Genomic DNA, 12,975 nt, shown 5'->3' with positions numbered 1-12,975 from the left:
AACCTGGCCTTGAACACCGCCAGGGATGGAGCATTTGCAACCTCCTTGGGCAACCTATTCCAGTGCCTCACCTCCCTTACAGTAAAGAATTTCTTCCTTATATCCAATCTAAACTTCCCCTGTTTAATTTTTAACCCATTACCCCTTGTCCTGTCACTACTATCCCTAATGAAGAGTCCCTCCCCAGCATCCTTATAGGCCCCCTTCAGATACTGGAAGGCTGCTATGAGGTCTCCATGCAGCCTTCTCTTCTCCAGGCTGAACAGCCCCAACTTTCTCAGCCTATCTTCATACAGGAGGTGCTCCAGTTCCCTTGAAAGTTCAGCACTTTCTGCTTCCAAAAAAAATATGCCCCGAAATCCTTCAAGGGACTGATATTGGTTTGCTGCATTACAATATGTTCTAAAGCTACTACTAAAATTGAATAGCATTAAAAAAAAAAAAAAAAAAAAAAAGATGTATTAAAGTGTAATTTCTTCAGTGTAAATTCAAAGGAGAATCCAGCATTCATTACAGGATCCTACAGTGGGTATTGCTCCTGTACTCCAAGATATAGGCAGGGTAAATCTGGTGCTTCTCAAAGATGACAAAGATAGAAGGGTCTGTTGGGTCATCCACGCAGCTGTCATAAAGTCTGTTTGAATTGCTGTCTCTGAGTGGAGGGCGAAGGTGTTCGGGTTTTCCCTGAACAAAATCTCCCACAAGAACATTAGCTACAAACATGCTGTAGCAACCACTTTGAGAGGAACAGAACTTGTGAGAATAGCTGGCATCTCTGGCAAAGTAGCTTCCTAAGGACCAGAAAAAGACACAGGAAAGACAGTATGTGAACCGAGGAACAAACATCTGCTATCCGCACTTCGGCAGCCAGCAATTCAACAACCCCAGGTAGCTCTATACACATCATTGCCAGGTGGTCCCACATCAGCTTATTTTAAAGCATTGACTATCTCCAGACACATTTTGCTACCAACATCCCAGTTCCACCTGTGCAAGAGCTTTGCTGAAGAGCAGGTACCTGAGGCAAAGATGGCTGGTTTTAGCACCTCCCAAACCGGGATTGATGTGGATGCTGCCTGCAGCAATGCAGATGCATGCAGGTGAGACTGCCCTAATAGCAGAAGAGCAGGAGTCAGGGACACTCAGTCACCTCACACCCACTAACCTGGCTGGGGTCTGCAGCCTGTGCTGCTACAGCCCCTGAACCTAACACTTCCACACTCGTACCTTTCCCATACATTGTCCCGTGAGTCCCACACACCCTCCAGTCGAAGTTCTGCTCACAGATGGCAGGCATGTGGGACAGACTTGTCCCATGGAACAGGAGCCGCTCATCCACACACTCCAATTTGCTGAGCTTCTTCATCTGCTCCTTTTGCCTAGGGACAAAAAAAGAATGATGTGTTACCCTGGTTCAAATGAGGACAATTTCCCAACAAAACTCCTCCCACTTTGGGATCACGGAGGAACAGTGACATAAAGCACTCTCAGTGGGGTTACTGCCTGCTTTGCACTCTGTTGGTATCCTGCTGCATAGCTGGCTCCTTCTAGCAAAACAAAATGTTCTCAGCATCGTTATGGACTGTGTCACCCACAGTTTCATACCACATGAGAGCGTAAAGAGACAGACATCTCCTGACTGAACTGGTCAGTTCCCAGGTTATATAAATCCTGAATGCATAAATATGATTATAAAACTGTGCTGTATGACGCCACAGTGAAGATTGTATAATATTTACCACTATCTTTATCACATAAAAAGTCCTTCAAAAAAAAAACAAAACCAAAACCCAGCCAAACTCCTATGTGAAAGAGGCTAACAGAAAAAGAATAAATCTGAATTTTCACAGCTCAGAAATGGTGAAGGAAAATAACTTTGTTTTTTAATAACACTACTAAGGAGACACCCCTCCACATCCCCCCCCCCCATGCTAGGTTACATGATAAAAGGCTCATTTCTACACACACAAAAGAACAGAAACAACCCAAAAAAAACTGATCAATAAAAAGAGGAGCACCAGTAACTCCCAGGGCTGCCCCAGGGACCACGGAGACACTCAGCACTGTGAGCTGTGGAAAGGGTGCAAAGCAGCTCACAGACATGAGGAGAGTACTGCCTATGAGAGTGTGAGGCTTGTTATGGGACAGAGGGAAAGAGTATTTGAGGATTGCACCGGACTTATAATGGCATGTTTAACAGAGAAACTGTAGGTGGGAGAAGGGAGGGACCAAGATGGTCTGAGGAGGAACAAACATGGGAAAATAGGTGGATAAGGGGGTACAAAGAGCTGGTTGTGTAAAAACAGGCAACTGTGTAGTCAGTAGGCTTGTTTGGCTATGCCCTGTGCCTGATCCATGCAGTCTACCCTATCTTCTCATTAAACTTCATTTCTAACTCTTACCTGGGTGATGGACTCTTCAGTCTGTGCACATGTGCATGTATGGGGGTCTGGGTGCAGCAACTGGAGTAGGGCCTTGGGTCACAAGACCATATGCCTACAGTGCCAGCACCTGCAGCAAGCGAGGGTGTGAGTGTCAGTGTGTGATCACTAGCCAACATAAGGCTGGACAGACAGAGAGGAGGGTCACTGGCCTGGAAGCCAGCTTTTGGAGCAGTCATAAGATGCTGGAGAGACCAGAAGGTCTGAGCTTGCTTACCAAAGGGACCAGGGGGTCCAGACCAACCACTGTAGACACCGTAAGTCCACAGAGTTCCATTTGCATACGGGTGCGTGTCTATGCAGAACATAACTGAAGACAAGAGGACCCAGGGGCCAGCACATGAGTAGGGTGAGTGTCTAAGACCAGTTCCTAGGATGGGATGGATGTCAGGGATGCATGCATGTATGTATGTTCCAGTAACAGGCTTTCATCCCAATTGGCCAGAGGAAGGGGACAGGATGAGACCATTGGTGCTATTTATGATTGAATAAGCGCCATGCTGTCTGTGTTAGGTTTTGTGGCCAGCTGTGTGCATGTTCATGTTTTGTGTGTATGTGTGTTTGCACCTACTGGGAACGTGCTAAGTCTCACTTCTAGCTGGACCTGGCAGACAGATACGTGGCAGTCTCACCTCTGCTGGGCTGCTGGATTTGGCAACGCCTAACGCAGATTATGGAGGACAACAGATCAGGAAATACCAGTCTTCTGCTACCATAAGGATAATGAAATAGAATAGATACAAACCACTGAAAAACTTGCCAAAGCGCTGGGTTCTGGATCCTCTGCAGTCTGTGGATAAAGGAATCCTTCATTGTCTTCTCAAACAGGTTCTTAATTTTACTGTATTCAAGGGAAGTGCAGCTGACCTCTATCAGCTAAAAATTTTAAAAACACCAAAAATAAGGAACTATTGACAGTAACAACTAGTCCTTCCAAAGGACTCATGAACCTCCTCAAGTGAGACAAAAAGCCCTATCATTAAAATCCCAAGCTGCTTCTGTCTTTCCAGTTAACCTTCCTCTCCCCACCTTCACCTTCACTCCCCATGTGGAAGCACAGGCACTAACTGAGGGAAATGAATGCAATCCCACATGAGCTTCCTGTGGTGGACATACCTCCATGTCTACATTATTTTTACTTCAGAGTAACCTAAAGGTGAAGTGCACAGCAATGTTCAGGCTGGAAAAGAGTATCAGTTTCACCTTGACACCCTAGCTCCTTCCCTATAGGGCTAAGCCATAGTTTTTACTACACCAAATGACATTTTGCTTCAAATCAATGGAGGAAATACTTCAATACCCCCTTAAGATGCAGTTTATCAGAGGATCAGGTGCCTTCAGAGAGTGCAAAGGACAAGATCAGTAAGGGCCAAAAGGGCCTTTCTTATCCTGTGTGGTATGTGTTGGGCGTCTCAGAGAGCCTCCCAGGAGACATGGCTCTATTCTGAATGTGAAACTGTCAGCCTTGTTTCACCTCATAGTTACTTGTTTTATAAGATCTGTTTAATAGTTGGGAACATCTCAATCGCCTTGGGTCACGTTCTCAGAAAAATGAGTACAGGATCTAGTTTGCCCTACAAATTGAGGAGCTGGAAAGACCTACCTTGAACCCAATATCGGGCAGTGCAGATTGGTCCCATTCTGGAGGACAAACAAAATGGGATAGAGTCATGTTTGAGCTGCAGAAAAGAAAAAGGAGCAAGTCAGTCCACTATACTCCTAACCAAATCCCCCTTCCAAAGGATGCAGCTGCTGGCTGTATATCAGCCCTAGCATATCCCCAGACTTTTCATTTTTGTTTTACTTTCCACATAACCATCATGCCTTTCTCAAGTCCAGTTTTCCACACACATCCTACTGGCACTAATGCATCTCTTGGCAGGTAGGAGAGCTTCAAATGAGAAGTAGCATGCCTCTAGCCAGGTGGTTTATACAACTGCTCCAGCTAGACCTGACATGTGCTGCTTGAACCTCTGCCGGGAAACGGAAGCATACGCCCTCTCCCTCCATGCAGCCACTCAGCTCTCAGTCACTGGCCAGACCTGTCCCCAGGACCAAGCATGTCAGGAGACTGCTGTGGATAGTTGTGCCCTGCAGGGACTACTGCACCAGTCATTGCTTAACAACTTCCAGCACTAACGCCCTCCTGTGCACATGCATGTTTTAACCCAGGCAATAGGAGCATTAGAATCCATTCAGGAGCTGCAGTTTGTTTTCTTTTTGAATCAACCACCCTTGGCTGAAGTAACCTTTAAATTGAACCCCTGGCTTCATGTTCACTGCCTGCTGGTGAGTTTCTAATGCAAAGATGGCTCTTTTTAGAATAAAGCAGTAGCACAATTAAGTTCTACACCAGACATGCTCAAATCCTGTCAACTTTCTTTAAAAACAGCCATAAGATAAGGTATCCCAAATAAGTGCATCCAGTTCACTTCATTAGAAGGATTTACTTCTGCATTTTTATTTTACCCTCAGCTTTGCAGGGGATAGATAGCATCTGTCTGCTCCATAGTTCTCAGGACTGGCAGTCCCTTGTTCCTACACTGTGCACAGTTTATTCAGTATTGTCAGAGCATAAATCAAGGAATAAAAATTCCTAGCACAGTTGTGTCAGCCCTATGTGTCCTGGCCTTGCACTCACAGAGAGAATAAACCTACTCAAGGGGTCTCTTACAGCTGCCAGAGACTGCCACCAAACATTCCTCCAGCAAGCTTCATGGAAGGGTTTCATAATTTACAAGTACTGTGACTGCAGAATTCGCCATTGAAAAGGGTCTGCAAAAGGTATTTACAAATTAAGAAGTCTAAAATTGAATTTTATGCAGGTAGGAGGAACTTCTCAACAGGAAGGTGCTGTCACCTAGAAGCATTATTAAATAATAACGAATGTATATTACCTTCCGTCTTGTCCATCTTGAGAAGGCAGAAATCTTGGCCGTCGGGCAACTTTCCTTTTAGTTTTATAGTGCAAGTTTATTTGGACCATGCCTTGAAAAAAAACCACAATGACTCAATAATTAGATACCTTTGTCCAGGGACACATACTCTGAAGTGTTTAGAGAAAAGGAGGTAGCCCTGAATATCACATCACAGTGCTCTGTACCACAGACACCCCACTCCACGCTTTGAAACCATTCCCATTTGTGCTGCTTCTGCTTGGAGCCCAGCAAGGTCAGCACCTGCTAACACAGGTCATGAAGCTCAAAAGCACCCAACCACCAGCTGCACCTGCACACCCATTCACATCCAGGCTGTTGGACAGAGAAAACTACATCTGATGTCAGGCCTACAGCAACAAAGAGCTTTCAGTAGGGTGGAAGCCATAAATCTAGCTGTCCTGGCAGTGCGGGATTGTTACTGGTGCTAAGAGGAAAGTCTGTCCTCTCTTCTTGGTCCTGTAACAATACCACAGAGCGCATGCTGTGTGACATGGCTAATTATCCATTGTTTCCTCCTTTAAACACCACTCCACTCATGCCAGGAAACAGATTTAAAGCTTGGAAAGCTAACAGGGATTTTAAGATGGGTGAATAAATGAGAAACAGAAAAGCATTTTTTATTTTCCTTTTTCACTCTCTGTGCAACCAGCCCTAAATTTTCCTTTGCTGCACTGCGTGCTCTCTCTGACTAGCTTGCAAGACATCTACCATAGGCTGACTTCTTTACCATTTGACTTTTCGGTGCATTATTTTTTTTTTGCCTTTTCTCATTTCTCCTCTTTAGTTGTATAAACCCAGATGCTAAGTCAGACATCACAAAGTGTTTACTCTCAGCTCTTCTTCTGAAAACATGATATTGTCAGACATGCTTTTCTGACTACAGATGCACAAGTTTAGAAGCTTGAGCATTTCAAAATTGCAGAGATGTACATACTGGTCAAGTTCTGCTTGGAGAAAACTTACAGGAGGAAAAAGACCTGTTCAAAGAAACCCAGACATGCAGATGAATCCTCTGCATGAAGAAGGCTACCTTAGAGACAATTACACTGTGTAACGAACTTAAAACAAGGAGATACTTTACCATTAAAGTTTAATATATATGCTTGAGAACCAGCCTTGAATAACACAAAGCCTTCCTGGTCATCTTGGAATTCCCTCTCTAGAACTTCAGATGTTACCGTGGCACAGCAGTGATCTGGATGCTATAGAAAAAAACAAAGAAATTATACCTGTTAGAAACCAGCCTTTCATTTAGGTGACACAAATAACAGTGTTTCCCCAGCCTTTGTCACAGAATGCCATTTTGAACTAAGCCTCTAAGGCTTCACACATCTTGTTCTTCAGTGACAGATGGGTACCCCACAGAGATCTGCTGCTTGTAACACCACCAACAAAGCAGCCTTCAGCCTGCATGGTCATCTTCAGCTAAAAGATGTCTGTCATCTCTCAAAACACACCCACTTTCAAAGCCAGTCCTTTGAAAGCTTTCACAGAATAGCAGTACTGCTTTGTGGGACAATTAATAAGGCAAATCCACCAGTGCACAGAGCAGCAATGCAAGGGCACCCAGCGGCATGTGTGGAACACCAGCGGCAGAGCAATGTGCCCCAAATAACTCTCTAAGGATGGCTTAACAAGAGATTTTTGTCATCAACAGGAGATGGATCTCACCTTTTTCCCATATTCAATCCACTTCCCAGAATTATCGAGCCAGTACCAGGCATACTCCATTTTGGGAGCAGATGGATGAGCCAGAAGACCCCACAGGCTCAGAACAGCTGATCGTTGCCTGGCTGCTTGCTTGGCCCTAGCATCAGAAGAGAAACCCAGATTAAAATACGGGTCTTTTCCAAAGCTGTCGAACTATTTGTTATCTCTGATCTGATCGAAGTCTAGTCACTTCTCAGGAGACCCTTCCAGCTAGGAAGCGCAGATTTGGCCCAGAACCAAGGACGTGAAGTTTGTACATTTATGGGGCATGGTAAGCAGCACAGAAATTACCCTGACTTCTGTGGCTTGGACCTGAGTCACTGTTTTTCTCTAAAATACATCTTTCTAAAATACACATTGGAAGAAAATACAACTTGACACAATAAACTCAGCTCATTACATGAAGGCCGATGGTGCCACCTGGCTAAGGGGTAAGATTTAGCTTCTAGGCAGTGTGTGATCAGCTGCAGAAGTCAGAGTGCCTTCAGAAGGCACTGATAACATCCTTTAATGTTCAGGGAAGCAAAGCAGCCACTCATAGGTACAGTGTGCCCAAGTGCTGGCAGTGTGGGCTGCAGGAGTGGTCTCAGTGAGAAGAGACCAAGAGGTGCTGGACAGCCAGCTAAACAGACACGCTGCAGGACACAGCTGAGACCATTAGCAGGGGAGCATTCTCAAAGGCACCACCAGTTGTCTTCTGCCCTGGAGACACAGCACCTACAAAGAAAAGAAGCTGAGACAGGTAGCCACCAATAATTCAAATTCAGAGGGTTTTACTTTGCTTTCTGATGGGCTCAAGTCTCCTTTGAATGTCCAAGTTTGGACCTAGACAACATTTTTCTAGGCATCTCATCATTTCTCTGCTCCTACAACATTCCTCTATTGAGGAGCATATACACACAAATGAGAGCTCCCACCTGCATGCCATGGAGTTTGCAAATGTCTGTGGCTGAGCCACTTAGAGCTGCCTGAAGAATTTGAGCACAGTATTCAAACTGAAACTAAATGATCATTTATCCTGCTCTAGTACACCCTTCATTCTTTGGCAGGGGTCACAGGTATTCAGTGCAAGCCAGTCAGATGAATCATTACAGGAGGCACTTTACAGAGCTGGTTGCAGTACTAAGGTCCACAAAGGCTTGGCAGCCCTGGACTGCCCGAACAAATTGCAAGGAAGCCTTTGCTTGCTTTGCTTGCTCCAGCACTGTCTTCAGACCATGGTTGCTCTTTGTACGCAGTAACACCCGCCAGGCCTGTTCCTAAAAAAATGCTCCCAATGCATTTTCTCTCAAATCCCATTGCAGGAGGCTCAGGAGATCCAGCACTCCTCAGAGACTTTTTTGGATGTGGCTGTCCTTTTACTCCCTTCTGCATAGCAGTGTGCTGCTGCTGCCACAGCACAAGAATTTGAAGTTTGTGGATTTGAAGGGTGAGATTTGACAGGAGTGGAGGTGAAATGGAAAGGAGAGCACAGGAGTGGGGTGGGCTAAGGTCTCCAGGCAGCTTTTCTGCACTGCTTCCCCCACCCCGTTCCCTCTCTCCCTATTCCATAGACTCCTGCCAGCTCCCCTGCCAAGACGCAGGGCTCCCAGTTTGCCCTGACATCAACTTTCAAAAATGTCTTTCTGTGTCCTACTTTCACTTTCACTTGTTCGGTTTCTGTTCCTTGCAGGGATTTTCCACACACCAACTAACCCCAACTAGAAAGAAACAGAATTAAAACACTTCATAAAGCAGATAGATAGAAATATTTCTCTAGCAAGGCAGGGAGTGGTCCTTCACCTTCTGCAGAATCACATAATCATAGAATCAGCCAGGTTGGAAAAGACCTCTAAGATCATTAAGTCCAATCATTACCCCAGGACTGCCAAGCCCACCACTAAACCATGTCACTGAGGGCCTCATCTACACAGATTTTGAACACTTCCAGGGACAGTGATTCCACCACTGCCCTGGGCAGCCTGTTCTAATGCCTGAACACCCTCTCTGTGAATTAATTTTTCCTAATATCCCATCTAAACTCCCCTGGTGCAGCTTGAGGCTATTGCCTCTTGTCCTATCACTTGTTACTTGGGAGAATGGCCCAATATATAAAAAGCAACTTCATGCCACATTTTCTCGTGTATGTTTCTCCCTTATGTAGAAGAAAGGACGAATTAATGAAGATACAAACACAGCCTACGGTATGACTGACTGCAAGCAGGTATCCTTCTAGAAGGCATTAAAGCCAAGCCCACAAATAATGGAATCCACAACTTTTTTCTTCCCCCTTCCCTCCCAGTACAGCGGTACCCCAGGAAAGCCCGACACACGCTGCCTCCCCAGCTCCCCTACTCACAGTCCCACTTGCCAAGCTGCTCAGTCACCACCCTGGGAGCCAAAGGCATCAGCCATGAGCTCACCAGTCAGAAGAGCCTCTGAACCTTTGCACCACACGTGAAAAGTCCCCCTGGTGCAATCTGACCTTCAGAAATAAAATACAACTGGTCTGCAAGAGCTTCCCGTGAACTCCCAACTGCATGTGTCTGTACCTCGCTGTCTCTCTCGGCGTCTCTCTGCAGGACGTCACGGATGCCTCTGCACTAGCCACTGACCTTCAGGAAAGGGAGCTGAGTAATGCTTCCGGTTATTGCGCCACATGCATGCACATCTGCCAGGCATGAGCAGACTGCCCAGGCACAGCTGATGTTTTTGACAGGTGCATTAGTAAAATCAACATCCCTACAAACCAGCCTAGCTTATCCCTGTGAAATGACATAGTTTACCCCTGTTTGGTTCCTGACGTCACACACCAGGACCTACCTTGAGCCAATTCCTTCCAGTGGCTGGGGATATTCAGGACCATCTCCTTTCAAGATTCCTGCTGGGAGCAGCTTCTGCTGAAGATCATTCTTTGACAGCCAAAAGCTGGAGTTACCTTTCAATGCGAACCCCAAATTTCAATGCAGAACGTGGGTGCATCTCTTTACATACTCTCCCTGTTGGTTATCTCACTGTCTGGGGGTGCTGAAATATGCAGCACTGCATGGAGCAACCCAAACCAGTGCAGAGCAAGCAGAGAGCCCAGCAGGGCAGGCTGTCAGCCCCCACAGAGCTCTGTACCATCCCTAGTATTTGTATTTCTTTACCTTGAAGGCTGAGCCTCTGCCCTGTTCTTCCTGCACGGAAATCAGAGAAATGTTAGCTTATCAGTTTGACCTCCAGCCTTTCAGTCTAAAAAGTTGACTGTTGCCCAGGAAAGCTGTGAAGCATAAAGCTTAACAACAGGTCAAGGAGTACTAACTACGTAAACTTGCTCAGATGCAACCTTTATTTATTCTCCCTTGGTTACACAACCTATATTCAGCTGAACTGCCCAGAACATTTTTATTTCCTGATGATCAGTCAGTGATCAGGTCAGACCAGATCAGTGGTGGCTGAAACACATATATCTCTATTTTAGTTTCTGGAAAGGCTGCACTGTGAGTGCATTTTATAGACACAATATTAAAACCCACCCCCCAGCCCCCCCCCAAAAAAAACCAAACAAACAAAAAAAGCCACAAATGCAATTAAGAAGTTGAACTTTGTTTCTTCCCCATCTGGCCTTTCTTGACTGGCTTTTGACCTCCCATATAGTTTCTGGCTCTCAGCTACAAAATTGCACAACCTTTTATGCTTCCCTTTGACTGATGAGATTTATAGGATCAAGTCCCACAGGTTTACTTTAGCATATGTGAATTCTGTAGTAAAATAGTCTCCTGAACTGAAGCCAAGAGCTTCAGCAGGCATGAGATACCAGCTCTAGGAAAAACATTCTGGCTTGGTAGAAAATGTTTACATGGCTTTTCTGGCAGCAGCACACCATCCTCTCTAAACACACACAACTTGCTGCAAACTGGATACGAGCTCACTGTGAACTGATATTTCCTGAGCACCGTGCGTTTTAGTTTTGTCACTTTCAACTGCAATGTCACCTGCAGAGCTGCTGAACCTCTGATTTCTAACTGTGGTACTACATCTGTCTGCATTTCCAGTACCTGATAGATCTTAGAGCAGACATCCTACACATAGCCCTGCAAGATTATATTCCTGCATAGTCAGCAGAGGCACCCTAGTGTTGTTTCTTTGCATACATCAGATGATTTATCCTGTATAAAATAACCATTGTCCGATGGGCAGGATTACTTATTTCTCCTCTCAGGAATTTCAATTCTTATTTCCTTTTCCTCTTTGGAGGAAATGGACAAGAAAAGGGATGCTTCCCTGCTTCACCCTTTCCATGTGTTTATCTGCAGACACACAGAAGCTCTGTTGCAATTTTGGACTGCTCCAAGGTTTGATGCGTATGAGTACTGATGCTACAGTGTGGGCACACTGTGCTCTCAGGGGTCCTGCAGCACAGGACCAGGCTAATAGCACCTCATGCTTCTATCTCAAGATGTGGAATATCCCCCCAGCCAGTACCTAAGGGGGTGGACTCAGTCTATGTTTGGGTGATGGGGCTCACCTGGTCATTTGCAGGTTGGTCTTTTGCAGGTTGGTTCCCCAGCCACCCACAGCAGAGCCTGGTCATTGTGATGCTGTGGGAAGGTGTGCCAGGGGCTCCAGCTTCAGCAAAGTCCAGTGCAAGGGGGAAGCAACCCATGTCTGGGAGCCTGAAAACATTTCCATCTCTCATTTGAAACCACATTATCATTTAAAGCTGGTACCTTTGAGTAGGTTGTGATGGTTTTCCCAGTAAGACTGGATTTCCTGTTGGACAACATCTAGCAGCTTCTAAATTCAACTGCAGGAGGGGAGGGGAGAAATGAGCAACAAGCCCTGCCACCACAGTGCTGCTATCCCAGCTTAACTCAGCAAAGGAACAGGAAGCAGTCATAACAAGAAATATTATTCTCAATTGCTTTGAAAAAAACCCAGACAAAACCAGAACAAAAATCCAAACCAAACCAAAACAAAAACAAAAAAAAAAACCCAACCTCAACTTATTTAGTTCCAAATCTTGATGGTGAATTTTACAAGTTTCAGTAGATTACATTGGGTTTGTACTTTGGTTTTACTCTAAGTACATAAATGCTTGATACAAAAGATTAAAAAAGCTCCATGTTCTGCTATTCGTCTCTCCAGTCACCATTAGAAGAGTCTTAGCATACTGGTACCCATTTTTTAGGAAAAGACTAACAGTTAACTGATTGGGAATAGCCTGTTGCTGTTTTATCTGGATATAACATTGACATGTTAATAATGGAAACCTTTCTTATGTCAATAGTTCAAATAAGCATTTACGTACTGATTCAGCAAGCCATTTGACTGCATATTTGAAGTTAAAGCTCTGACATGAAGTCTTTCATGTCTTCTTACAGCACCAAAAGATGCACGCATTCAGGAATCTGCCCAAGTCTCACCTAACTAAAGTCTTGTCTAAGTAAAGGAGAAAATGAAAGTCACTGGAGTTGGGCCAAAATCTGAATTTTCAACTTCACTGGTGAGGAGCAGGCCTAGGGAGGTGGAGGAAAGGTCAGGATCTACTTTATTATATTCTTGTTAATATTTAACTTTTTTTTTTTTAAATATGTTTATGCATTTTGAAAGGTCATTTCAGAAAAATAAAATTGAAAATTGAAAATTTAAATTTCAAAACAAAATAAGCTTATTCTGCTTATGCAATAAAACAAAGCAAAACATGCTCACCTTACTTTGTTAATACTTAAATTTCAAAGGGTTTGCTTTCTGGTGAACTAAGTTTAATCCCCCTGCCTCTTACTTTCCAATTCATCTACATTAAATCTAATTTATTCTCCCCACACATTTCCTTTCTTAATACTTGTCCACCTCATGGCTACTATAGCATTTCGGTTTGAAACCTGCATTTGTCTTCCATGTATTGAACTCTAAGGTCTGCA

At 44.7% G+C, this 12,975-nt stretch overlaps 1 protein-coding gene across 3 annotated transcripts; it reads right to left on the bottom strand.

Annotated features, from left to right (window-relative positions):
- Positions 1-457: 457 nt before the first annotated feature.
- On the bottom strand, positions 458-12,319 carry LOC133264871 (protein mono-ADP-ribosyltransferase PARP12-like). 3 transcript variants are annotated; one of them, XM_061444940.1, is made up of 10 exons: positions 10,219-12,319; positions 9,889-10,007; positions 9,429-9,549; positions 7,052-7,187; positions 6,462-6,582; positions 5,339-5,429; positions 4,045-4,120; positions 3,187-3,317; positions 1,228-1,379; positions 458-791 (listed from the first exon to the last, which is right to left on the bottom strand). In XM_061444940.1, exons 4-10 carry the CDS (start codon positions 7,109-7,111, stop codon positions 511-513), a joined length of 912 nt encoding a protein of 303 aa, XP_061300924.1. In that variant the 5' UTR covers positions 7,112-7,187; positions 9,429-9,549; positions 9,889-10,007; positions 10,219-12,319; the 3' UTR covers positions 458-510. The 3 variants fall into 3 exon arrangements, with proteins under 3 accessions (XP_061300924.1, XP_061300925.1, XP_061300923.1); XM_061444941.1 differs by having other exon boundaries at positions 9,429-9,554; positions 9,893-10,007; XM_061444939.1 differs by having other exon boundaries at positions 9,429-9,554; positions 9,893-12,319.
- Between the last annotated feature and the right edge of the window lie 656 nt (positions 12,320-12,975).

Source organism: Pezoporus flaviventris, unplaced genomic scaffold (genome assembly GCF_033815535.1).
Source record: "Pezoporus flaviventris isolate CSIRO_AGI_PZ_B2104156 unplaced genomic scaffold, CSIRO_AGI_Pfla_v1 ptg000002l, whole genome shotgun sequence".
Lineage (NCBI taxonomy): Eukaryota > Metazoa > Chordata > Aves > Psittaciformes > Psittacidae > Pezoporus > Pezoporus flaviventris.
Note: the sequence above shows the minus strand (reverse complement) of the source record. Positions and strands in the feature narration are given on the sequence as shown.

What these genes read in the sequence shown, in the direction of transcription:
- LOC133264871 (XM_061444939.1), bottom strand. Translation starts at nt 7,111, where the DNA reads ATGGAGTATGCCTGGTACTGGCTCGATAATTCTGGGAAGTGGATTGAA. An exon ending in ATATATATTAAACTTTAATG is followed by an intron (nt 5,430 to 6,461) that starts GTAAAGTATCTC and finishes TTTTTTTTCAAG; the next exon opens with GCATGGTCCAAATAAACTTG. An exon ending in CAAGATGGACAAGACGGAAG is followed by an intron (nt 4,121 to 5,338) that starts GTAATATACATT and finishes TCTTTTCTGCAG; the next exon opens with CTCAAACATGACTCTATCCC.